We start from the raw sequence: 26,909 nt of genomic DNA on the forward strand, positions 1-26,909 counted from the left end.
TTGCCAGCATTTTTTGTTATAAGGTGATTAAAGGAAGAACATCTGTTAAAATCACTGTTGCGGCCCTCTCTGAGAAAGAGAGGAGAAAGGGTCCATTGTGTGGGAGTAAGGCAGTAGGCCCTGCAAATATTCAGACTGTGCTTAGTTCCAAATGCACCCACTATTAAAATCCATTCTATTCCCCCCCCCCCTCATGTAGTTGTGTTGCAACACCAGGGATTTTTTTTCAGCCAGAACTCAGTTCCAGCACCTCTCAGGTGGCACCACTGCCATTCTAAGAGAGTGAGGGAGGTGTTTGTGGCACCTCTTTTTCTAGAAAAATAGCACTGAGCATCACACACAGAACACTGTGACTAAAATAAAAAGGTTGGAGGCTTTAGCTGAGATTCCTGCATTGCAGGGGGCTAGATTAGATGACCTTTGGTGTTCCTTCCAATGTTACAATTTTATGATTCTACGAGGGTTTTCCTCCATGAACTGGCCTCTAGAAGGATATCTGTGATGGCCACATTTCCTTCTGTCCACTGCAGCTGCCAGTGAAAGGGTTTTTTGCCTTGAGTTGTTCTTTCGCAACCGTTTTCTGTACGCCAAGGTATTATAAGAATGGAAGAATAAGTCGATGGTACATTTACTCCCCAGCAGTCTGTTTCCCACAGCGGCCTTCTCTCATTCTTACTCCCCAGTAACTGATGTCCAATGGCACACTGCCTTTGAACCTGGAACAGGTGTATAGCCATTACAGCTCATGGCCCTTGATAAAGGGTAAAGGGACCCCTGGCCACTAGATCCCGTCGTGGCCGACTCTGGGGTTGCAGCACTCATCTCACTTTATTGGCCGAGGGAGCCGGCGTACAGCTACTGGGTCATGTGGCCAGCATGACTAAGCCGCTTCTGGCGAACCAGAGCAACGCACGGAAACACCATTTACCTTCCCGCCGGAGTGGTACCTATTTATCTACTTGCACTTTGACGTGCTTTCAAGCTGCTAGGTTGGCAGGAGCAGGGACCGAGGAACGGGAGCTCACCCCGTCACGGGGATTCAAACTGCCGTCCTTCTGATCGGCAAGTCCTAGGCTCTGTGGTTTAACCTTTGATAGAATTGGTCTAATCCCCTTGTGATGGCTTTTTATGCTTATGACCCCATTTCAGTGGGGACTCACCAAAGCAGAAAAAGTGTGCAGTAGTTGGTCTTGGACCAGGAGATGCAGTTCCGATTCGCTGCTGGCGGCCTGGTGGCACTTTTCGTTTGTAGGCGATAGTCTTATAAATGTGTCCTTCAAGTTCAACAGTGACAAATGGCTGCTTGAGAGCATGATGCATATGCTCAACAGAGAGCTCGGATTGGCTACGGCACCCTGTTGAGTGAGCACTCGGATTCGCTGCTTCTTACTGTGTGAAAGAGCACTTTGTCATGAACCTCACTGGTTAAGCAGCCTTGGGCAAGTCACTGTCTCCTGAGCCAGCCTGTATCTCAGGGTTGTTACGATAAATGTGATAAATGAACAGGCCGTGAAAAGGCACCAAAAGATGACATGGAAATAAAGGGGAAGCACAGCATGAGGCAGCAATGCAGGTAAGTTGTGACACCTATAATATTCAAATTTCACTCGATATTTAAATTCACAAACCCAGGGACCGTCTTTCTAATGCAAGAGAACGGGATTCACTCAACGTGTTGTGACAAGCGTCTTCCCCCCTGTCCCACATCCTCACATTGGGAATTAGCTCTGAACTAAGCTGCATTGAAAATTGGGGGGGACGCAGATCCAGCTGTCAGTCTGAATGCTGCGCCTTGTGCTTGGAGGAACTGGCGAACAGTGATGGAATAAAGTTCTCCGATCAAACCTCTCCGCTTCACCAGCCATCGCCCTCTACATTTTAGACTTACATGATTAAGGATTATAGCCAGCCAGGCTACATGAACCCATAAATACACAATTACAGAGGCAGGGAGATTAGCAGGGAATATATTAGATATATACATGTAGCAGGAAAGTTCAATTGCCTAAGAAGCTGCCGAGCTGGTTCTTTAGGATTTTGATTACGTCGGAAGCGGCAGGAAGGAGCAGGTGCTGATAATGGAGGCTTTGACTTACGCTGCTTGCAGTCACGGCCGATCCAACCTGGGGGGCATGTGCATTCCCCAGTGACGGGGTTACACTGAGCATCGGTATGACAGCTGCATTGCAGCAAGCATTCTTTCCCATGGTAACCAGCGGGGCAAGCTGGAAAGAGATAAGCGTGCAGCACTTGTCACTTAGATCTATCAGCTCAGACAAAGGCATCTGTTCCACGTGAAAGAGAGCAACTGTGGGCATGATCCACTCATTACAGATCACTGGGCAGAGAGGTCCTGGAAAGTCATTTAGCTCAGGGCAGAATCACCTGCCTTTTGCTAAGCATCCTCACGCTGTGCTGCAGCTAAAGGTACCGTAACAGGCAGCTGCGAGTCAGCGTTGGCCTTCTAAACTTTGGAGCATTCGTTTCAAACTTAAGGTCTGTGTTTTATATTGTAAACTGCCCTGTGATCCTCAGATGAAGGGCAGCATAGAAATTAAATAAATAAATAAAAACAGGGTTGGGTGAACTGAGGTGGCCATAGATCTGCTGGATCTTGAGCTGGTCTTGTCCAGATGGGTGTAATAATAATAATAATAATAATAATAATAATAATAATAATAATAATTTATTTATGCTTCGCCCATCTGGTTGGTTTCCCCCAGCCACTATGGGTGGCTTCCAACAAAATATTAAAATACAAAAACATTAAAAGCTTCCCTAAACAGGGCTGCCTTCAGATCTCTTCTAAAAGTCTGGTAGTTGTTTTTCTCTTTGATATCTGGTGGGAGGTTGTTCCACAAGGATTGCACCAGAACCTCCAGCCCCACACTCCACTGCAAAGCCCCACAAAGTTCCATGGGCAGCCTTGGTTTTATTTTATTTTAAAAACACCGAAGTTTGTGTTCTGTTGCCCTGTCCCCCCACCAAGCACAGAAGATCGCAGACTTACAAGCATTGCAGTATTTCCCAGTGTATCCTGATGGGCATTCACACGTCCCAGTTACTGGGTGACACAGACCTCCGTTCTCACAGGGTTCACAGACAGAGTGGCAGTTCACACCCCAGGAACCCTCAGGGCAATCTAAAAAGACAAAGTGTAAGGAATCAGTAAGAAAACTTTTAAAAACTGTGATAGGCCTAGAGTATCTTTGATACAGAGTCTTACAGGAAACAGTGTTAAGAACAAAATGAATGGTGCATGTATAAGAGAAGTCCCCATTTTACAAGTGATGTGATTTCTACAGTTCCTTAATTTATTTCTATACCACTATAACATAAAACATCAAGGTGGTGCATGCTGCTAAAACAAAACATAGTTTAAAAAAATATTAAATTTTTAAGCAACCAATTAAACATTGACTTTGCCTGCCTTTTCTATGGAGGTCACCTACTAACTGTGTGTGTGTGTGGTGTGTGTCCGCACACATACACATACATTTATTGGGAAGAAAGTCCCATGGAGTCAGATTACTCGTTATTCTTATTATATTAATTTATGAATCACTTTTGACACAAGTCTTGGGGTGGTTTACAAACATGCAATCAAAGCAAGTAAAAATAGATTTTTTAAAGAAATGATACAGAGAACAACTAAAAACTTACTGAATCAAAAATGCATTTGGAAAGATGGCTGCTGTATCTCAGCAGAGATACTGTTCATATGGAGCATGCAATATGTACGATTGCAGCCTTAAGTTTCCAAGGGGAACCCCCCCAAATCTAAATCCATGTAGATGAATAGAATGTCAAATCTCTTAAGGGGTTAAATTTTGGAAGCCGGACAAACATTCCTCTTAACTCTGAGTGTAGCAGAGCAGTTTTACCCTCTGGACATCTGGTCTTTAGATTACGTGATAGTTTGCAATTCACACTAAACGTCCGAGCTAAACAGTGTTAAAAACAAGCAAAGAGACAAAGACTTTGGCTATAGTAACAAGGCCATGGGAGGCATTAGAAAGCATCCACAGTCGCAACTGAAACAAGCAAAACACACAGCTTTCAGTGTAAGTGCTATTGACTTATGACACAGATAGATGAACATTTATGACAAGACTGCGTATGGGATATAATAATAAACCTGGGCAAAAACGTAATTCCAGCATCTTAAAAACATAGTTTTATACTATTTTTACTATTTCGGGGGGGGGGGGGGAGACATATCAGGGGATTCTGCTCAAGGGTTCTGGTACCCATCCAGGGCTGTATCTAGGAACCATGAGTGTACTGGCCTGGTTCTGCTCATATTCCACCCTGCATTTGAATTTCATCCCATCCCATTCAAGGAGCCAGCAGCAGTGCCCACTTCCGTTCCTGGGTGGGCCCCTGTTGTTTCTGACATCAGTCTCTTTCTCCTCTTGTTTATGGCCCTGTTTGCAGCTTGGCATCCCTTGATGAATAGGTAAAGGTAAAGAGACCTCTGACCATTAGGTCCAGTCGTGGCCGACTCTGGGATTGCGGCGCTCATCTCGCTTTATTGGCTGAGGGTGTACAGCTTCCTGGTCATGTGGCCAGCATGACTAAGCCGCTTCCGGCAAACCAGAGCAGTGCATGGAAACGGTGTTTACCTTCCCGCCAGAGCGGTACCTATTTATCTACTTGCACTTTGACGTGCTTTCAAGCTGCTAGGTTGGCAGGAGCAGGGACCGAGGAACGGGAGCTCACCCCGTCACGGGGATTCAAACAGCCAACCTTCTGATTGGCAAGTCCTAGGCTCTGTGGTTTAACCCACAGCACCACCCGCGTCCCTCCCTTGATGCATAGCTAGCACCAAAGACAAGCATATCATCTGTCCAACAGCCATGCTGATCCTATGGATTCCATGGGGTTTAAGACAAATGCATGGAGGATCAAGCTATAATTGGCTATTACTGGTACTAGCCAAAATAACTATGTACTAGTATTTCAGTGTCAGAGGCAATATGCCTCTGAATACCAGTTCCTTGGAACCACAAGGGTTATGGCATATCCATGACCTGCTTGCACGTCCAGTTGTCAGCATCTGGTTGGCCATTTGTTGTGTGACCAGGGTGCTGGAGCAGATAGGGCTTTGGCCACAGTAAGGGTTCTTCAGTTCTTTTGCTTCCATTCTGCAATGAGACTTTTATATCAGCTTGCTTTTGATCCCATGTTTTCCTTTAATCTATTTCTCCCTACTACTTTGCAAATCACTTGAGATGCAGTCTCCGGGAGAGACACACACCACTCAACTGCACAGTAGCAATCCTGCCGGTCTTCCACTTTGCCACTTGACAGCAGACGGGCGAGTCCAGCCAAAGGGGGAAAGCATTTCTCGCTCACCGCAGAACTGAATACAAAGATGAGTCACTCATCTAGCAGGGTGTGCGAGATATAAGAGAATGGCCTATCAAAGTACGAAGAATCTTGGACTCACTGAGGCTACTTTGATTGCATAGAACTGCAGCGTTGGATTTTGCTGGCTAAAAATTGGAAATCACAATAAGTGCCAACAATGGAGGAATGGCAGATGAAGACGATGGACTTTTGGGAGCTAGCCGACCTGACTGGAAGAGTCCGCGACCAGAAGGAGGAGCAGTACCAGGAGGAATGGATGACATTTAAAGACTATTTAGCTAAATATGCTAAGATAACTTAAATAGAAATACTTGCAAGTGCCAGATTGGCTTAGGTTTTAAATATGCGATGTTATAGAATAATATATCTGAAGTTAAAATGAGAAGAAAGAAAGATGTTAATTGACTAAGTAAATTTTATGAGAAATTAGTTTTGGAAAACTGTTACAATGATATACACAGAAACTCAGCCAGGGGGATTCGAGGAAGTCATCTTACAATGTTAACAAAAGTGGAACTATTATAGTTTGGATTTATTTTTGTTTGTTTGTTTGATGTTTGTTATAAATTTGGAAAATCAATAAAAAAAATTTGGGGGAGAAATAGAACTGCAGTGTTGGAAGGGACCACTAGAGTCATCTAGTCCAAACCCCTGGTTTGCCCAATGTGGGGCTCGAATCCGTGACCCTGAGATGAAGACCCTGTGAGCTTGTGGTTTCCCCACACCTGATTAAAAAGAAAAGGCAGAAGCAAAAGTTTCCCACTCAGTTCTCTCTCTCTCTCTTCAAAAACATGCCTCCAAGTACATACGGTTTAGGCAATTTTCTCCATAGAAGCCTGCAGGGCAAGGGTGTCTGCATCTCCCAGTTTCATGGTCACACAAGGACAAACCAGGACAGCTGCACCTCTGTTGACAGGAAGCTCCGTAAAAACCAGGTAAGCACTCTGGAAGAAAAAGCATGCAAGACTGAACGGTCCTCGTCATCGTTTCATGACTGCAACATTCAGTAACTCCTTGCAAGTGTGGATGGACCATAAGCAGGACTTTCATTACCTTAACCAAAAAAAACCCCCCAAAACATTTCTGTTATGCACTGAGGATTCAAAATGCAGCAGTCTGATTGGACCTAGAACAATAGGATTCAGAATGCAGCAGTCTGATTGGTCTGCAGGAGCCACCCAATCCAGCTCCAGGTGGAAGTGAATCCGCAACCTGATTGGCCTACAGGAGAATCCTGGAATTAGCCAATCACGTGGGGCCTATTGTGTAAATAATGTATATAAAGCAGACACTTTGGGGGACCTTCCATTCCTCGCTACTATGAGCTGAATAAAGAGCATGAAATCCACACTCGACTCAGAGTATATTTCAATTTCCATGGAAGTGTGGGATGGGTTTTAATGGGTAGGAAAGGATATATTGATTGCACATGTGTGAGTTTCAAAATCCCATCCTTGGCAGAGAAATTAAAAGCATAGGAACTGGGCTGTAAAGCCTTCTTTTGAGCAAGGCTCCCCACTTCCTTACCCTGCTTAACAAAGAATCAGACAACCACTTGTAAAGCTAGTTTAAAAAGAACATTTACTTCCTTTATAATCATATGCATTGGTTCACAGTAAAGACAGCAGTAAAAACTATGCAGGCAAAATACTTCTATTTACATTATAACCAGCTTCATGCATGAGACTGGAGCTGGAGTAAGCATAAGGATGCCTGACTTCACGGCTGGTCGAAGATTAGAGAGAGAGCGACAGGAAGTACTATATGTTCCTTCCTCTCCAGGGGAGGAGGGGAAATGACATCACACAGAGCCCTCTCCAACAATTGCATTTCTATGGTCTGAGTATCTGCCTGTATCAGCAGTACAGCCCTGTAGTTAGCTCTGTGCTAACTAGCAAGAATATGCATTTTTAGGTTTGGCCTCTATTCCCCACAGGAAGCACCATAAAAACAACTGCTGTCGTTGGATGAGGAACTGCATGTGTTAGGGAGGCTTTAGGAATTAGATCTTTGCAGATTTCTGTATGAAGCGACCTGATGTGTACCTCCTGGATGAATGCGTGGATCAGAACTTAATTACCCACGGGCTCTTGCACTTGCCAAAATTATGATACCATCCTCAGCTCAGAAGAAATATCAATATCCATTTATAATGCGTATTTTGAGCAAACCTTTATTGAGAAACACACATTTTAAGAAGGAGAATGTTATCTAATGTTTTCATAGGGTGACATCCCATCTAAGTCATATTCAGAGCAGACCCATTGAAAACAATGGACTTATGTAAGCCCATTGATTTTAATGGACCTACATCTGTGTATGAAACAGGAAGCTGCCTTATACTGAATTAGACCATTGGTTCATCTAGCTCTGTTTGCCAGGGAGTCCCTGGGGTTTCAGGCAGGGAACATTCCCATCCCAACCTTGAGATAAATAGTAAATGGACCCCTGACCATTCGGTCCAGTCGTGACCGACTCTGGGGTTGCGGTGCTCACCTCGCTTTATTGGCCGAGGGAGCGGCGTACAGCTTCCAGGTCATGTGGCCAGCATGACTAAGCTGCTTCTAGCAAACCAGAGCAGTGCAAACTGCTAGGTTGGCAGGAGCAGGGACTGAGCAACGGGAGCTCACCCCATCGTGGGAATTCGAACCGCCAACCTTCTGATCAGCAAGTCCTAGGCTCTGTGGTTTAACCCACAGCACCACCCGCGTCCCTACCTTGAGATGCTGGGGTCTAAACCTGTGACATTGTGCATAATGGGATTTTAAAAAATAAAAAAATAAAACCACAGGTTATTGCAGAAAAGGGGTGAGTCAAGCTCATGAGTATGTATGTATGTGAAAGTGACATGGACTGTGAAAACAGAGGTTACAGACGTGGTTCTGCTTTATGATCCAAACTGCTAGGGCTACACAGCTTTTTAAAAAGTTAAAATTCTGCCATTCAGCGAATGGATTCAGTCCCATTTCTGATAATTCTCCTGCCCCTGCTAACCAAACTGCTAATCAACAGGATTTCAGCTTTTTTTCTGTTTTTTAAAGGACTGCTGGTGTGCAACTGCAAAACGAGAGAAATTTTGCCCTATTTAATTATTTATTTTTCAGTAAAAAAAGAAAGGCAGGCTTAGAATCATAACAGTAAAGTCAAGTAATTAACACATGGAAGGAATATGTGCTGCAAGATGAATAAATAATGTTGCGGAGAAAGGAATTGAGACAGATAGCAAAATGTTTACCTCTTTGACACTTGCTCCCTTCGTAGCCTGGTCTGCAGGTACAGGTACCGTTTCTGGGGTCGCAAACCAGGGTGTTCTCCTTCAAACAGCGGCACTCCTCTGAGCAGCCAGCTCCAAAGACCCATTTGGGACAGGCTGCAGTCAGATTAAAGTGAGCTGTTAACACTGTTGCTAGGTTGGCATGCCTAACATGGAGCAATAAATTTCCGACGCAGAACAGAATAGCTGCTTAAGAAAGGATGACTGAATGGAAGGAGGAGAAATGTTTCTGATTACTAATGGCCATTCAGTTTAAAACATTGTAGCTGTTTCATTGTATCAACTTCAGTAAATAAAATCTGCATATATTTGCATGGGATCAAAACCAGTAGTTTTGAAGAAGCAGTTGTGATCACAGATGCTGCAATATATACTCTTGGGTAAAGAAGAAGCTCCTTTAAGGTGCTGCGCACTATTTATTAGTGTGTTGTGTTGAAAATCACACAGTTTTTGTCCTACTACTCCGGCATTACTTGCGTTGGAAATAAAACAATTAAAAAAAAACAAAAATCAAGGTGCATGCACTTTTCGAGGTGAAAGAAAGATTTCTCTATTTAGAACATAGTTGGTTGCAACCCATGGTTTTTATAACTGTTTTCAAAAATCAGGTTGAAAGGTGCCTTGAGCTATGGAATAAGGTATTCAGATTTAAATAAACCAATAAATAAAATCTATGCATCCTTGTTTGACTGAAGGACATTTTGCAAGAGTTGTATTGTATTGCTGAGGACTTAAAAACATTTTCTATAGCATTCTGTATGGCTTGACTTACTTAGATGGCAGAAGCGACCATATAGCCCAGGGTCACATAAACAGGCTCCATACAATCTGTGGCAATATCCATTGTTAGCACAATTACATTTCTTGTTGCAGTGTTTCCCAAAGCGTCCTTTGGGGCAACCTGATAGATATTCCAAAAAAGAAAGAACAACACAATACAAATACAAATAGGAGTCAATGTGCAAAAAAAGCAAGCAAGCATATTTTTCTATCTATCTACACATCTATTTATCTATCTACCAGTACGTTTCCGAGCACAATTCAAAGTGTTGGTGTTGACCTTTAAAGCCCTAAACGGCCTCGGTCCAGTATACCTGAAGGAGCGTCTCCACCCCCATCGTTCTGCCCGGACGCTGAGGTGCAGCGCTGAGGGCCTTCTGGTGATTCCCTCACTGCGAGAAGCAGAGCTACAGGGAACCAGGCAGAGAGCCTTCTGGGTAGTGGCACCAGCCCTGTGGAACGCCCTCCCATCAGATGTCAAAGAGATAAACAACTACTTGACATTTAGAAGATATCTAAATGTTTTTAGATGGGAAGTTTTTAATGTGTGACATTTTAATCTCTTTTTTCATCTTTGACCTGCTCCGTCTCCGACCTGGGCTGGTTCACCCCTCCTTGGGCAACCTGGCGCGCCTCGGCTCCCCGGGGCTCGCCATATTGATGCCGAACTTAGTGCGGACACCCGATCGGCATAGCCCACAGCAGCCCCGAACTCCTGAGCTCAAGCGATCCGCCAGATTCAGCCTCCAGGAGTAGCTGGATTACAGGCACGCGCCACCGCGCCCGGCTCTCTTTTTTCATCTTTGTTGGAAGCCGCCCAGAGTGGCTGGGGAAACCCAGCCAGATGGGTGGGGTACAAATAAATTATTATTATTATTATTATTATTATTATTATTATTTACCTCTCTATAAATAGTAAGAGTGTGTAAACTGCAATCTTGCTTTACACTCCCTGCATGCATTTGGTTCCTAGCATGCAGCAAGATGCATGGCAGCATGGCAGTGTTCAGGCAGTGCTATTAGATCATGGGTAGGCAAATTAAGGCCTGGGAGCTGGATCCAGCCCAATTGCCTTCTCCATCCGGCCTGCGGACAGTCCAGGAATCAGCGTGTTTTAACATGAGTAGAATGTGTCCTTTTATTTAAAATGCATCTCTGGGTTATTAGTGGGGCATAGGAATTTGTTCACCCCCCACCCCAAATATATAGTCCAGCCCCCCACAAGGTATGAGGGACAGTGGACCGGCCCCCTGCTGAAAAAGATTGCTGACCCTGGTATTAGATGCTCCACTCAAGTGGCAGGGAGAGATGTCAAGAATGCTCTTGACTGGCTGTAGGCTCTGAACACTGCTGACCACGTTTGCTGCAGGATCCATGGGTGGTGCTGCTGCTTACACACAATTGATGTAGCATTATGTCCCCACCCCACCCCCGTGGCACTCATCTGGAGCCCTCTGTGCCATGCCACTTTGCCCCTGTAAATTGTAAAAAGTGGGAAAGGAATGGCAGGAAGAGGGTCTGGTAAATGCCATAGCAAGGGCAAGGAAACTCTGGATTCGTTTCACATCAGGCCAGGGTCTGGAATCCAATGCAAAACGGATCTGCAGGGTGGAGACGCCTAAAATCCAGTGCCTGGCCCCCATTTCCCCAAAGTTTGCCCCATCACAAAATGGACTGTTCTGCTTACTGCACCCTGCCGTATTTGAGCCTCTACGCTGCACTTTCCGTGCCAATTAAAAAAGATAGTGCCAACTCCACAGGCAATCATAAAGATACCCAGCTGGAAATGATGTAGAGGAAAACAATAAAATTCTTACCATCTTCACAAAACTTTCCATTAATTCCTGGTGGGCAACGGCACCACCCTGTTACCGGATCGCAGGAACCTCCGTTCTGACACTTGCAGAGGCTGCTGCAATCTTTCCCATAGGTCCCCATGGAGCAGGCTGCAAGGCGAACGAGCAACACAGTCTTCTAACCGCATTAAGGACCAAGAGCAATTATGCTTCAGCTATCATGTCGAAATAAGGCAAAGCTATTAGAGGGCATCTTAAAACAAACAGTCCGGATATTATGCCATGCCAGTTTCTGCGGGTGATAATATTCATCCGCTTCGTGTTTGCTACTGAAATAGACCGGAAAACGTGCCGTTGATGTAGCCATGGGTTGCAAAGAGAAGGAGCCATGATCTGCTCTCTTGTGGGGGTTTGGCTGTTCCTATTTCCCCATAGAATTTCACAAGTTCTGACTGAAAACTAAGGGCTGTGGCTCAGAGAGACCTTATGGACACCTGTCCCTTGTGGGCTGCTTCTCTCCCACAAGATAAAGACAGGAGCCTTTTTGGAGGAAGATGGCTTGGGAGGGTACAAATTAAGGCATATACCTCTGGGCAGTGGGTGTTCCTAAGGGCTTATCCACACTTCCTGTTGTTTCCCCCAAGTGAAAAACCACCCTTTAGTGCTCAACCGGCACAAACAGCAATTGAGTTTTCTGCGGATTGCTGTTTGTTCCTATTTAAAGCTAAGGAGAGGATTTTCCCTGGGAAAGGAATGGTGCAATGGGAAAACCATTCAGACACATGCCTAGAAAGAGGAAAACTGCTCAGATCCATGCTTCCTAGGCCCGGGACAAGAGAAAGTTTTGGACAAGCCCTGGGTGTCTTAGAATCCTCCTCTAATCTGACCAGCACAATTAAAGGGCACAGAGGTACATAGGGCAGATTGATGAGCACTACATGCCATACCAGTTGCAGCATTCAGACTAATAAAATGTATTTTTAGTGCTGAACACAGATATAGGCAGGGGCAGCAAACAAGCAACTCAAAGGGATAAATGTTTACTTGAACTACTTTAGCCCTGCAGTGATTGTCCATTGCAGAGCTAGCCCTAAGAAGTAAACTGCAAGGAAACCCCATCTCCACACCTGTCTGTGGAATACAATGAGTGACCTTTTGTCAAAGTGGTGAAAGCAGAAGACAGACAAAAAGTTGCTTTTCAAACTGGTGCTGCTCATAGCTGATCCTTTTCTTTGAAGATTTGACCGATATGATTGGGTGTTGGTTTTTTTGCTGGTGGAGGGGAAGCAGATTGCACATCACTTGCAAATTTGGGTCTACTAAATGGACCAGTGAGCTTTGAAACTGTCAATCACTTACAGTGGATGAGAGTAGATCTAGATGGAAAGGTGCACTATTATTGCCACTTAATGGGCCTTTTTAGGTTGCCTCTCGCCTAGAGAGGAAGTCTACAGGAGATTAAGGGGCAATATGTGTGAGACCATGTCCCTGGATCATCTTTTGTGGTTCCTTAGAATTTGATCGCATCAGCCTGCTGCCAAGGCAGATGCAGGGGCAGTTTAATAGCCAGGTAATGGATCAAAAAGTTCTTTCTGCATCACAGAAAGTATCTCACCTGTGTCTTATTGCCACTGCAAACTGACACTCAGTAGTCTTAAATCTGAAGAAGGGGATTGAAATGAATGGGACTTGACACCAAAACAAATGAAGGCACACACAGGAACCCTTAAATAAATTTGCTCTCCTGTGACAGGTATGTGTGCAGACCCAGGATGGTGAAAGGCAGTGTGATGACCCCCAAAGGTTTTACCCACAGCTCACATCAATAGATAATGTCCACTGAAATGCACCTCTGCAATTCACAGGGAATACCTGGCTGTGGAAAGTATGACCCAATGACAAGCAGACAGAACCCACTAGTGTAGCAATTATTTCTTTAAACTGGACTAGAGGATCATGGGTTCAATTTCTCACCAAGTCATTGAGCTCATTGTGAGTGGCCTTGAACAAGTCACTTTCTCTCAGCCTTAATGGGGGTAAAATGGGATAAACACATTATCTAATGCCCTCGACAGAAGTGTAGGCGAAATTCAGGACCCCACCTTTGTTCAACATTAATGTGGTTTGAGCAAATTCTTATTCAAGTCATTTGCTTAGCTCACATGCACAGAGCTGTGCAATCTATGACCCATGAAGCCAATGCCAGCTGAACAACAGCCAGATTGTTTGATTATTATTTTTAACCCATCCATCTGAAAGGTGGTATACTATGATCTTCAAATCTAAGCAAAGTGATTTGACAAAGTAGACGTTTTATTGATTTAATTTATATCCTGCACCTTAGTTACCCAAATCTTGTTCGAGCTGGGCTCACCCTTGTTGGTGTTCAAAGTGCATTTAAATAGTAAGAGGTATACTCACTTTCATTACATATAATGCCAGTCCACCCAGGTGGGCAGTCACAACTACTGTTGTCACTGTTGCACTTCCCTCTGTTCATACAGTCAGAGCAACTCAAGCTGCAGTCACTGCCAAACATGTTATGCAGACAAACTGAAATTAAAAAGCACAAGTGTCAACTCACATGCCAGGCTTGGCTATTTCAGTTTATTCTGTACATGTTTACTGCCAGCAACTACTTGCAGCCAGGGGCTATGTCATTCAAGAGATGGAAACAGAAACACAGAGAGCTGCAGAAAAGTGTCACTGCAAAAGTTTCCCCTGCTTTCCTATATCCATTTATTTTTCATTTTTGAAACATGCCAATCCAGAACAAACAAATACCTCCCACTCGAAAACTGCACAACAAATGGCAATATGAAACATTGGCTCTGTTCTAATAGCCTCTTCTTTTCGGGTTATAAGTCCTTGCCATAATGTTAAATGTGAATTCACAGAAACATAGAATTGTAGAGATGGAAGGGACGCCAAGGCTCATATTCTATTTAAACCCTCTGCAATGCAGGAATTCCTTGAATTCAGCAGTACAGTGGTACCTCGGGATACATACGCTTCAGGTTACATACGCTTCAGGTTACACACTCCGCTAACCCAGAAATAGTGCTTCAGGTTAAGAACTTTGCTTCAGGATAATAACAGAAATTGTGCTCCGGCGGCGCAGCAGCAGCAGGAGGCCCCATCAGCTAAAGTGGTGCTTCAGGTTAAGAACAGTTTCAGGTTAAGAATGGACCTCCGGAACAAATTAAGTACTTAACCCGAGGTACCACTGTAATAGCAAAGGATCACTCCTGTTAGTCTATACAATAAAGCAAAACCAGACTTTACTGAAAGCGCTGCTCTTTTTCTGACCTCTTAGCTGGGTTGTCAGTGTTTCCATCAGAACGGTATGCTGCAATCTTCTTCCATACATGCCCCAGATGTTTTCCAGTTTTTAGCAATGGTGATATGGATTGCTGTTTTTTAAAACTCACATTCCTTCCAGGTCCATTGGGAACAGACAATATGGCTAACTTAGGATCACAAGGAACTGTTTGGTGTGTCACCTCACCTCTCACCCTAAGAGCATAAGGACAGCATGCAGGATCAGGCCAATGGCCAACCAGAGGCCTATGAGATGCCGAAAAGCAGGACCTGGATGCAACAACACTCTTCCTGCTTGCGCGTCTCAGCAACTCTCGTTCAGAGGTATTCTGCCTAAAGCAGCATAGGCAGAACAGAGTGATTTTGACTATTGTTCTAGTAGCTCCAAATTTTTATAATTCTCCTTTCTTTCTGGGCTGATTTTTTTTCATTCCCTGGAAACATGTTACTTCCATGCGTGCTCTCTGTGAAAAATTAAGATTTTAGAAACATTTTCTCACCAACTTGGTGTGCAACATTGAGCTCTCCACGAATGCCCTCTTCCTCCTCATCATAGAAAGAATCTAGGGAGGTACTGAAGTGAAGGAGCTGAGGTGGTCTTCTGAAGCGGAAGCCAGGAATCCGGGAAATCTCCAGTTCTTCTTCTTCCTCCTCTTCCAGCTCATCATCATCTAATGCTGATATCAGAGATACAAAAACTTACATTTTCATCTTATTAAGTCCCACAAGCTTGATCCAATTTGTTGTAAACAGGTGCTGCTACTATTATTAATAGGAAACAGAAACATTATAATCAATGAAAGCTCTTCAGACTATTCAGATGACAAAACTAACCTGCAATGCTGACTCTCTCACCCCCGGGGTAGTTTAGTTGCCTATATCATCCTCCAAGAGTCAAGGGGTGGGGAATCACTACATATAAGGTGCAGATGTATGGTTTAACAACTATATGTACATATATTACACTTGAACTGAAACTCTTGCTAGCACGGAGGTACTCTCTCTGTATTTGGAACTGGAAGGTAATAGGTGTTACTGGTTAACTATTTTGCCCTTCCTGGAGGCCGTAGAGCAGGGGTGGGGAGACTGTGGCCCTTCCAGTGTTCTAAGACTCCAACTCCCATCAGCCTCAACCAGCATGGCTAATCATGGATGATGGGAGGTGTAGTCCAGCAACACCTGGAAGGCCACAAATTGCTCATCTTTGTCTTAAAGAGTCAGTAGTTCATGGTGTTGTGCTTGTTTATTTTTGTTTAGTTTGGGTTGAATTTTTTTTTTTGGAGGGCTAAACATGCCCTCCAAATTGCTCGTCCTTAGAACAATGTGAGATTTTTTTGCACTTCATTGCTCAACCCATTTTAAGGTGGCTGATTAGACAAGCTGCTTCTCACTTGTAGAGAGCAATCTTAGTTTCTTTGTCTTTTGAATTAAAGATGCCTACCCAAGCAAGTTGTTATCCATCAGCCTTAAATTCCCTTGGATTCAGGGTGACTTGTATGTGTTTCTGTCCCTTAAGCCCAGCCATAGCAAAGCTACAATATTTATAAATTATCTCAGATGTGGAATTTGAACCAAACACAAAACAGTGTCTAGAGATTACATATTTAGCTTTAGAATAAACAATCATTAAATTATAAACGTATATAAAAGCTACACACACACACACACCATCATCACATCACCATCAGGCTATAGATGACATTTTAACACTGAAACATATATTTAAAAGTCTGATTGAAACAGAAGATAAATGTTTTGGCTTTATATTACAGATTCAACACAACCACTTTGGGAATTTTAGAATTACGCTTAGCTTCTCAATATAACGAGGATTTGAGTAATATCTAATTTGCTGAAAATGAGACAATTCAAACAAACCTCATTTTTAAAAGATTATGTGCTATTAAGACGCCTCACTCTGAATAAGTAATGCCATTATCACTTCCAAAAACCATGGCTGGTAATTGGAGTTTTCCTTCGAATAGAGCTCCTAACGATACGGAATAACTTACAGATGCAAGACTGTCCATTGACACTGCTGAGCCTGTATCCTTCCTCACATGTACATTCATATGAACCCAAAGAATTAATACAATATTGGTCGCAGCCATCAGTGTCGGATAGGCACTCGTCCACATCTAGGAAATTAAATGAGGAGAGTAAACCTTGGATGCAAAAACCCAATTTGGATCAAGAAGAAAACTGTGCTGAACTCCTGTTCAGAACTTCAGAATGGCTATTACTGTTATCTATTCCGATTACCTTGATTATTAGTACATTCAGTTGTATCCAACATTAGAGTAAAGCCGTTTGAATTAATGGACGTAAGTTAATTGTTGTCTATTAGCTTCAATGAGTCTAATATGAGTTTGATTAACACTGGATACAACCCATTGATATTACCTAGATAAAATCTGCATTTCCCACCTTCTGAAATGCCCAGGCAGCTTGCAAGCATAATTTGAAACAACTTCCATTTAAAATCCAATTGAATAAACATTAAACAAAACCATGCAACTTAGAAGCAAAGCCAAGCGTATCAAATGTCCTTTGCTGCCCTTCCTTGCCTGGGAGCACATAATAGGCTTCTGTTTCCTTTCCTTGCCCCTCCTTCCCACTCACATTATTTCCCCACCACCACCACATCCATTTTTTTTTGGAACTACCTATGGGTAGTAGTTTTTGCAGCTAACCATGGTATCATATCTGCACTTCAAATTGTAGTTTTGAATGATGCATGGTCAGTGATATTGCTGCGCTGTGGTTAGCTCTGGAAATGAAAGGAGGGAAAACCTGCATATCAGAGTAAAGGGAAGAGAAGCCTGGGAGCCATTCCTAATCTCCTAACTGCAGTTGGGAAATTAGGCAGGGTTATATCCGCCCAAGGTGCTGCTGTGGGCTAAACCACAGAGCCTAGGACTTGGTGGTTCGAATCCCTGTGACGGTGTGAGTTCCCGTTGCTCTGTCCCAGCTCCTGCCAACCTAGCAGTTCGAAAGCACGTCAAAGTGCAAGTAGATAAATAGGTACCACTCTGGCGGGAAGTTAAACGGCGTTTCTGTGCGCTGCTCTGGTTCACCAGAAGCGGCTTAGTCATGCTGGCCACATGACCCGGAAGCTGTACGCCGGCTCCCTTGGCCCATAAAGCGAGATGAGCACCGCAACCCCAGAGTCGCTACGACTGGACCTAATGGTAAGGGGTCCCTTTACCTTTACCATTTTATATCTGCCCCAAAAGCACCTGTAGCCTGCTCGCCACAGGCACAAGGGGTAGGGGAGCTGCTACTGCACTACAACACCCATGATCCCTGGCCAGCAACTGTGCAGGCTGGGGTTGATGGGAATTGGAGTCCAACAACAATGAGCAGGCCACAGGTTCCCCACCATCACATGTGCACAGGAGCAGGTGCACATCAGCACTGCTTGTGAGACCTGAGGTGACAAACACAATGAACGGCAAAGCAGATCCCCGTGGAATGTTTGCTTGGCATTTCTGCAAAAGGCCTCCTGAGTGTCTTTCTCAGTGCCTGGCGAATTTAAATTACCATCACATTCACAGCCGTCCGGATGAAGCCGAAAGCCTGCCTTGCAGCTGCATTCGTAGCCTCCAATGTAGTTGATGCAGAATTGTGAGCAGCAGGCATCTCCAGTCACACATTCGTCCAGGTCTACAGGAAGGATGAACAAATTCTTCACAATGCCGTAGAAGTAGTTTATTTATTTTTAAAAATTATTTCTATTAGCAATTTCAACATAACAAATTATCAAACCATATAATTGCATACATTATTTTTTTCCCTTTTCCCCCTCCCTCCCTTCCATCCCATCCCTCCCTTCCCTCAGCTCCTCTCTCTGATTTCTCAGCACATATTATTCTCTGCGTGTTATAAAATTTTACATATCCTTACATTATCTATTTAACATGTTTATCAACCAATAAATTTGGGTATGTTTATTCAAAACCTGCCAAGGAGTCCAGTTCATTTTGATGTCTTTTTAGATCATTTGTAAAAAGCTCCCATTCTTCCTTAAAGCCACAGTTGTCCTTGTCCCACAGTTTATATGTCAATTTAGCCAACTCTGTATAACTCATCAATTTTTCTTGCCACTGTTCTTTCATTGGGATTTCCTCATTCTTCCATCCTTGTACTATCAAGAAGTAGTTTAAACAAGAAAGAAATTGTTGCAAAAGGACTGCTGACAGCTGGACACAACAACTCCCATCATCCTTGACCACTGATCCTTGAGGTGATGGGAATTGCAGTCCAACAACATCTGAATGGCCGCTGGTCCTCCAGCCCTGGTTTAGTGAACACCTGCATGGTATGTTCTGACTTACAATTTCAGCAGTATTCATCCAACACTGCAGAGGCTAATTGGTCTTGTTGTAAGGTTAAAGCTTACTAGGAAATGATATATAATGAAATGAAAAGGATGTTTAAAATAACCTTTGGGGGGTGAGGAAACCCAGACACTTTTCTTTTGGGAATTATAGGGACAGAACTACCTAAACTGTACAGAAACTTACTCATGTATGCTACTACAACGGGAAGAATGTTACTTGCCCCAAAATGGAAAGAAGCAGCAAAGGAAGAATGGATATAAAAACTTATGGAACATCCAGAAATGGCGAAACTTACCAGAATAATAAGGAATCAAGATAGAAATTTTTTAAATAAAAGAATGGAAATGGTTTATTGAATATTTACAGATAAATTGCAGACCGATAAAGACATTGGCAGGATCGTTGTAATAACCTGCCGTTTCAGAAGAGTATATATTTAAAGAAAATGAATAAATATATTTAAGGAACCGCAGAAAGAGGGGGAAGTTATGAAATGTAAAAATGGTTGTAAAATTAGTGAAATGTATAAACTTGAAACGTATAAAAATAAATAAAATAAAATAAAATAAACACCGCAGGGGCTAACAACACCAGCCCTTGATTTTAAAATCCCCGATTCAAATTTTACCTCTGCCACAACCGTGGTTATGCTACAGAACTCCTTATCCACACAATGGGAGGAAATAAAAAGGTCTCACTGTATTAGATTTCCCCTCCCTTCCTCAAAAGAAGCTCAGGGCATGCATATGGTGAAGGGACCTTCAAAGGTCCTCTAGTCAAGCCCAGTGGCATTACAGGAACCCTGCTGCTACATTTGTGGTAGCCGACCATCCAGCTTCTTCTGTTTAAAAGCCTCTCACAATGGAGAGCCCACCACCTTCCAAGCCCTGCTCATCCACCATCGGACAGCTGACACCATCCTCCTAATTATCAGATTCCTCCTCTATTGTCTTTTAGCACATTCCTCTTTCTAAATAGAGATTTGAACCTCAGTTTGTAACTGTATGGGATTTGAACTGATTTTATGTAAGTGTTGTTGTTTTAAACTAACCAACTAGATATGTATAGACATAGATATATATTTATATAAGTTTTCATATATGCAATCAATTTTATTATTATATATTGTTTTATATTATTTAATTGTTTTATAAATATGTTTGTTGCAAATTGCTTCAGATGCCTCATAGAAAAATAAATATATCATATCATATCATATCATATCATATCATATCATATCATCATAAAAACCCCTTTCTTGTAATTTGAATCCATTGGCTTGAGCCCTAATTTGGGGGCTTGATTCCAACCTCTCCTTCCCCATTGTATCTTCACAACAATTACTCCAAGGGAGATGAGGAAGACAGGGACCAAGGCAGAAAGACTATCTTGAGGTCACTGAGTGAGCTACATGGGCTAAGCAAGAATTTGGACCCAAGTATTCTAGGTTCAAGACTAGCATCCTATTCCCAATACTATAATGGCTCTACCAATCTCTCTTATTAAGACAGTTTTAAGACACACCAAAGTAGCACATGTGAAGCAGCTTTAATACCCTTAAACTGTCATGTAAAAGCAGAGTATTAGCATTATATTACTAGGAACAGGCACTGCTGAATAGAAATCCCCTTTGCTATGAATACGCATGAATTCTTTGGACAATTCATCTTGCCAAAAATCTTAGACAGAATGCAAATACAACTGTGAAATGCTTCCAGCAAAAGTCTTCTCAGATGAAAATATTAACATTTTAAAGGCAATTATATAATTCCTGGAAACTTGATAACCACTATATAATTCCTGGAAACTTAACGACTATCACATGGTGCCTCTGCTAGACCTGGAATTGCATGGGACCTAAAACTCCTGATGTAATTAAGGTGAAACAAGGTCATTGAATGAATGAATGAATGAATAAATAAATAAATAATAAATAAATAAATAAATAAAGTACAGATTGAGCCAAGCTGATTGGCTACCCAAACAATGACCAGTCAATGCTGAATTTGCAAAATTCCATGAATGAAGAAACAAGAAAAGAGAAAGGTCAGTGTGACAATTAACCTTGGAAAGGGTGCTAACATTCTTGGGGGATGTAGTCGAAACAAGGAAATAGGGAAAACATGCAATCAATCCACGGAGGCCAGCATGAAATTGATTAATGCAGGTTTCTGGACCAATACCATTGTTTTTTCCTTCAAACGTCACAAAGAAGCTGGCAGGCAATGTTTCAGATCATATCTATGCTTCTGGTTCTCTTAATACTCACTTGTGCATTGAAACCTGCCATCAGTTAGTGGGAAACGTTTCTTGTCCCCTTTGCATAATGGTTTGTTTTTTGTTTGAACAGCTTGTGCTGGTGGAGATTGTAATCTCCTTTGGGCAGAGATCTGTCCACCTATACAGGCAATCCTCATTTTGCATGGGGGTTCAGTTCCGGTGGTGTCCACATGTCAGCAGAGCATGCGTAACCCTGGTACATCCCGCCTCATTCCTCCCCTTCTCATTATGTCTTTATGACATTTTGGGGCTACTTCCGGGTTTGGTGCTGTGTGTGTGCACGATCGCATGTCATTCAAATGTGTCTAAACCAGGAGTGGCCTATACTCTGCAAAGTGGCAAATGCGCATTCATGGCACTGTATAGCCTAGAATTGGCTAACCTGTGGCACTCTAAATTGGACCCCAAATCTCATCAGCTCCAGACAGCATGTCCAATAATCCAGAAGGATAGAAGATGCAGGTCCCACATTCCTGATATAAACTAACAATCAATTATATCTACATTTGCTACAACCTTTTCTCTCCCAGAATGGCCACAGGATTCAGAAAACAATCCTAACAAATGTTAAGTATTTATATGCCAAAATACGTGATCTGCTCCCGCGTGATCTGCACCTATAAAGTCAATCAATATTTAATATCGATATTTAATATTAAATATTAATCAATATTTAAAACACACTCTAAAATTAGCACATCCCTAATTGAAATATACAATAAAACTATCAATTAAAATGTGTGGCAATTAAAAGAGATTTTTTTAAAAAAAAAACACCCTCAAACAAGTTAAAACAATGAAATCACAAGTCCAGTTCAGGGGAATGCTTCCCTAAACAGATGTTTCTGCTTACTGTTGGAACCAATGGAATGCCAATACTGATGGGGATTCTCATGTTTCATCAGGAGGGCTTTCCACAACACTGGTGCTACCAGTGAAAAACCTTGCCTCCATTGTTACCACATAAAACACCTTAAGTACTCTATATTCCAAATATTATATAAACACAGTCTGTTGCAGCTGCTTCATTTCTTATAGTGTAAAATAAAGTGCTTATAGTGTAAAAGAAAGCTTTCAAAAGTAAGCCTGCTGCTTTGTTAACTGTAGGTGTGGAATACTCTGCACTTTCCCCTTTCTTGAAGCCTTCCTCCTTTGGCGATCATCTGCGTGACTCTGTGTGTATCTGCGCTCATTATTGCTATCAATTCTTCCCATTTCTTGTTAAATATATACTGTTCTTTTGACAGTTTTTGTGCCAAATGAAATAATAATAATAATAATAATAATAATAATAATAATAATAATAATAATATAAACTTCTACGGTTTGGAGTGCATGGCATTGCCCTCCTTAACCACGTAATGCTGTTCTGTAAACCCAGGTCCCAAAACGCCCTCACCCAATAATAGGTTTTGTTGGGGGAAAGAGTTGTTAAAGTGGTATAGTGGAACCTTGGTTTTCGAGTGTCTCGGAAGCCGAACGATTCGGAACCTGAACGCTGAAACCCTGAAAGTAATTGCTTCCATTTTTGAACGCGCCTTGGAAGTTGAACAGCTTCCAAAGCACTTTTCTCCATTTTTTCAATGGATTTTGTTCCATAGTTTTCGGACTTTTTGGAAGTCAAATAGTCTTCCGGAATGGATTACGTTCAAAAACCGAGGTTCCACTGTATAAAGCCAGTGCATGTTTGTAGTCTAACAAGGGGACAGACTCCTTTGAAGAGCTGTCTGCATTTCCTTATACATCACCTGTGCATGTCTTCCCATCTAAATCCAAGCGGTAACCTTGGTTACAAGAGCAGAGTGGACCGTTGGTGGAGTGCTCACAGTGATGAAGGCAACCTCCGTTATCATCTTCACAGCTGTTGACAATTTCCATTTCAATGCCTTTCCAGAAAAGAATCAAATCATTGGCAATCAATAAATAAAAATGAGAATTGTAGTAAGTTTGCTGCACGTGGGCTCTAGAAGAAAACAATGCAGTTCCTGCCAGCCTCTTCAGGGATACTCCATTGCATTCCTCCCCCACTGGTTCTCCATTTGCCTCCCGCAACAATCTCAGCAATATCATGCCCAGTGAACTTGCTCAGTCTCCACTGCAATGTTTTGGGGTTTCTCCCTTAGCCCAATAAAGATTTTCTGTACTTTAGCAAAACTTGCAGTTCCTCTAAGGCTGCTCTTACCTCCCTCTTGCTTGCAGCTGGTGCCATTTTGGCTACATAAAGATCTGCATCACTCAGAGGGTTAGTATTAGCAAACTATATTAGCTATCTAGGATGTCCTGTATCTTTAAGTGGAACACAAGAGTTTCAGCACTTGTTGCTTCGGCTGCATACACACAATACATTTAAAGCACCTCCTCACAAAGAACCCTGGGTACTGTAGATTAAGGATGCTGGGAATTATAGCATTGTGAGGGGGTAAACAACAGTTCTTTTAATGTATATGCAGACTTTTCCTATCCTTGGGCCACAAACCAAACCAAAAGAACAAAGAGGTAAAGAGGGAAATATGCAGGAAAAATATGCACATATTGAACCAAAATATCTATCAATATACAATAAATGACACTGATGAACTTGATAACATACCAGTGCATATCAAAGGCTCAAACACGTTTTGAACTCACTACGTCTTATTCAGTGGAAAATTATATAACTATTTAAAACAAAGCTAGACATGCTGGCTATTATAAAACCCAAGGTGTATTTACGCTAAAAAATGTGTTTACGCTAAAAAATGAAAAACTGCAGAATGGATTTAATATTCACATAACCCAAACCCAGATGGAGGGAAGTCAAACGTTATTTATTGTTAATTAATGTTTGTTTTTTGGTTGGTTTAGGTGTTTTGATTTGGTTGATGTTTTCTTTTCTTTCTTTTTTTCTTTTTTTGGTATGTGTTGGCTATTTTTCTTTTTCTTTCTTTGCTGTTGTTTGGTTATAGAAAATGAATAAAAAGAAGTTTAAAAAATAAAAATAAAACCCAAGGTCAAAGAGCCTGGTTACATTTGTAGTGTCTTGGGAAAAAAAATACAAATTGCTCAGTGTAACTATAGTTTCCTGCTGAAGAAGACATTCAGGCCTTTGAAATCTTTTTATATAATGCAGGTACCATATTGCTATTTTATGAGGCTCATCAATGTTATTCACTGAATAGTCATAAATTTTTAGTTCAGAATATAAATTTAATTTGTTAGATTAAGCGTTATTTCTTCATATTTTCCGCACCTGTCTCCACCTTTCATCCATGTGATCTCATAATTTTTATGGTCAAGTATGGAGCTTTGGACTGAGTACGCCAAGCCACTGTTTTTATATCACATTTCAGTCATGAATCAGGAAAAATGAGGGCTAACATAGATGAAGTAATTATGCTTTTGTTTAAAACTGCCGTATGGCATGCAAATCAGGAGAGATGGACGTGGGGGGGAAATCAGCCTTAAAACATGGAGTCTGAAGTGAACACGTACATTGGGCGACTACGGGAATGTTTGAACTCATTTTAATTCACTATATATTGAAGACTGGTCAACAGCACTGTTTGCCTCTTGAAATGCAGGCAACAGAGTTCAGAATTCTGAATTTGCACTCATGATTGCAGAAACCATGGCTCAGCGTGAAGGCCTCTGCAAAATCCAGAATTCAAGCACTGAGGTACATCTAATGGGAATTCTAATCACATTGGTTCTTAAAGAATGAGAATACCACAAGAATCAGAAACAGGGGCACGCCTCCCCAGATAAAAAGAGCCACCAAATTATCATCTCATTTTATCCTTTTGGAAAGATACACTTGCCTTTACAGCACTGCCGCAAAACTCCCACTTACGGTAGCATTGCCTTCCGTCAGCTCCTAGCTCAAACCCAGGATTACAAACGCAGGCAAAGGAGCCCAAAGTGTTCACACAGTGATGGGTGCACTTGGCCGTCCCTTCTGCACACTCATCAACATCTGTAGAACAAAAACGGTGTTGAGGTTGAACAGTGTTGAACAAAAGGTCAGCCTTAATGGAGATCAACAACCTTCAGGAAAAACTTTAGAAATGAGGGAGCCTACAAAGGAATCCAGGAGTGATGTAGAAGATTCTAGGGCATGTTCCACAATGCGCAGTCAGTGCATGCTCAACCTATTTGCCCAGCCTCTCTGCACCTGTTTCTTGACAAATTTGAACTGAGGACATAGCTTATTTGAGCTGTGTATGCAGAGGAAGACCAGCAGAGGTGAATAAGAGGCAGTTGTTAGTCATGACTGGACCTTCTGAAAATATTCGAAGGCACTCCATAGTTCTACAGAACAATAGGGATTTTTGTTTTTATTTTTTGCTGGGGTGGGTTGAGGTGGTGGTGGTAGAAGAGGGAACTGAAACAAACACATATGCTCAATCACTAAGACATGATTATAGAATAGCCAATGTGCTACCCTGCAGATGCAGATTGGTGTAGTGATGAGGTTGCTGGACTAGGGTCTGAGAGACAAGGGTTCAAATTCCAAATCAGCCATGAAGATCACTGGGTGATTTTAGGCCAGCCACTGCCTCTCAGCCTAACCTACCTCTCAGGGTTGTTGTGTGGATTAATTGAGGGTGGGAGACTCATGTAAGCCACCTTGAGCTTTTTGGAGAAAAAGGTGGAATACAACTGCAGTAAGCAAACTGTTATATTTATATTTATTTATTTGCCATTTATTTGCCAAAATGGTTTCCAAGTGGTGTATGCACAGGCATCGTGTTGTTGGGCATTGATTTCCGAGAGGACTTTCCTTAGACTCCTAGCTTCTCTTCTCCTCTGATGGTGGGAAGAAGTGAGTAGCTGAACCAGCAATGGCAGAGAAGAGCACAATAGGGGTGCCTCAGACTGAAGCTCCCTTCCAAGGTCTCCTAATGGGAGACACCTGAACACATCTGCCAGCAGCAGTAGACAATGGGGGCCAGAGGGGCGCTCTCCACCCCTGTGCTTCCAAATCAAGAAGTCTGACCCCAAGATTGTAACTCCTCTTCACAGTAGAATGGCTCCAACTATGTTCTTGCTTACATGGGTTTAGCATACCTGGTTAGAAAAGAGGTCAATAACTAAACTCTTCAATTTTAGTTACCATCTCCGCAACCCACACTTTGCTTTTTTTACCTGCACAGGACTTCCCATCTGCAGAAAGGCGATATCCAGAATAGCATCCACATTCTGCAAGTCCGCTCTCATTTCGGCAGATCTGCAAGCAGCCTCCATTTCCACTCGCGCAGGGGTCGATCTCTGAAACCAAACACCAAGAAATCCAAGCAATGCAGATAAAAGGTGCTAGCTAGGAATGTTAAGTGTCTGAATTACAAACCAGCAAGGTAAGACGCTTTGAGAACACACACACACAAACATATCAACCAATACACAGAACACAGGTCAAGATCTATCTGGCGCAGGCTGCAAGTCTTTTCACATTGCAGTGATATTTATCTCCCAATTTCATTCCGACTGTTCATCACGAGCCATTTGACAAGTTCATCTGGCAGAGATGCTTGAACTTATTTTCAATAGTTACAAAACTGGCCAACATGCACAACCTGTTTTGCAACAGCTGAAAAGAAAGAAATAAGGGGGGGGGGTGAGAGAGAGGAAACGGGGGGGGGGTGAGAGGGATCTGCTTTAATGATATTCTCTGTTTCATACAGTGCTGACTTGCTTTTCCCAATATTCAGCAGAGATCTGACACAGATACTTCCACGCGCATCTCTGCCTGCCAACGGTTCTCTG

At 42.5% G+C, this 26,909-nt stretch overlaps 1 protein-coding gene across 8 annotated transcripts in view; it reads right to left on the reverse strand.

Moving 5' to 3' along the window:
• LOC309369677 (uncharacterized protein) overlaps nucleotides 1-26,909 on the reverse strand; it is a 204,862-nt gene that overhangs the window by 44,631 nt on the left and 133,322 nt on the right. For all 8 annotated transcript variants that reach the window (XR_014168245.1, XM_081910708.1, XM_081910710.1 and 5 more), the window contains 13 exons: nucleotides 26,292-26,414; nucleotides 24,997-25,119; nucleotides 22,916-23,053; nucleotides 18,088-18,210; nucleotides 16,557-16,682; nucleotides 15,045-15,221; nucleotides 13,645-13,776; nucleotides 11,245-11,373; nucleotides 9,420-9,548; nucleotides 8,609-8,743; nucleotides 6,183-6,317; nucleotides 3,011-3,142; nucleotides 2,097-2,225 (listed from right to left, as the gene is read on the reverse strand). Coding sequence is in view for 7 of the 8 variants with exons in the window: in XM_081910708.1 (XP_081766834.1) it covers nucleotides 2,097-2,225; nucleotides 3,011-3,142; nucleotides 6,183-6,317; nucleotides 8,609-8,743; nucleotides 9,420-9,548; nucleotides 11,245-11,373; nucleotides 13,645-13,776; nucleotides 15,045-15,221; nucleotides 16,557-16,682; nucleotides 18,088-18,210; nucleotides 22,916-23,053; nucleotides 24,997-25,119; nucleotides 26,292-26,414 (1,731 nt within the window). In the remaining variant the exon portion in view is untranslated. The remainder of the gene's footprint in view (nucleotides 1-2,096; nucleotides 2,226-3,010; nucleotides 3,143-6,182; nucleotides 6,318-8,608; nucleotides 8,744-9,419; nucleotides 9,549-11,244; nucleotides 11,374-13,644; nucleotides 13,777-15,044; nucleotides 15,222-16,556; nucleotides 16,683-18,087; nucleotides 18,211-22,915; nucleotides 23,054-24,996; nucleotides 25,120-26,291; nucleotides 26,415-26,909) is intronic.

The sequence above is a fragment of the Podarcis melisellensis genome, assembly GCF_964234715.1.
Source record: "Podarcis melisellensis genome assembly, chromosome: 5".
Taxonomy (NCBI): Eukaryota; Metazoa; Chordata; class Lepidosauria; order Squamata; family Lacertidae; genus Podarcis; species Podarcis melisellensis.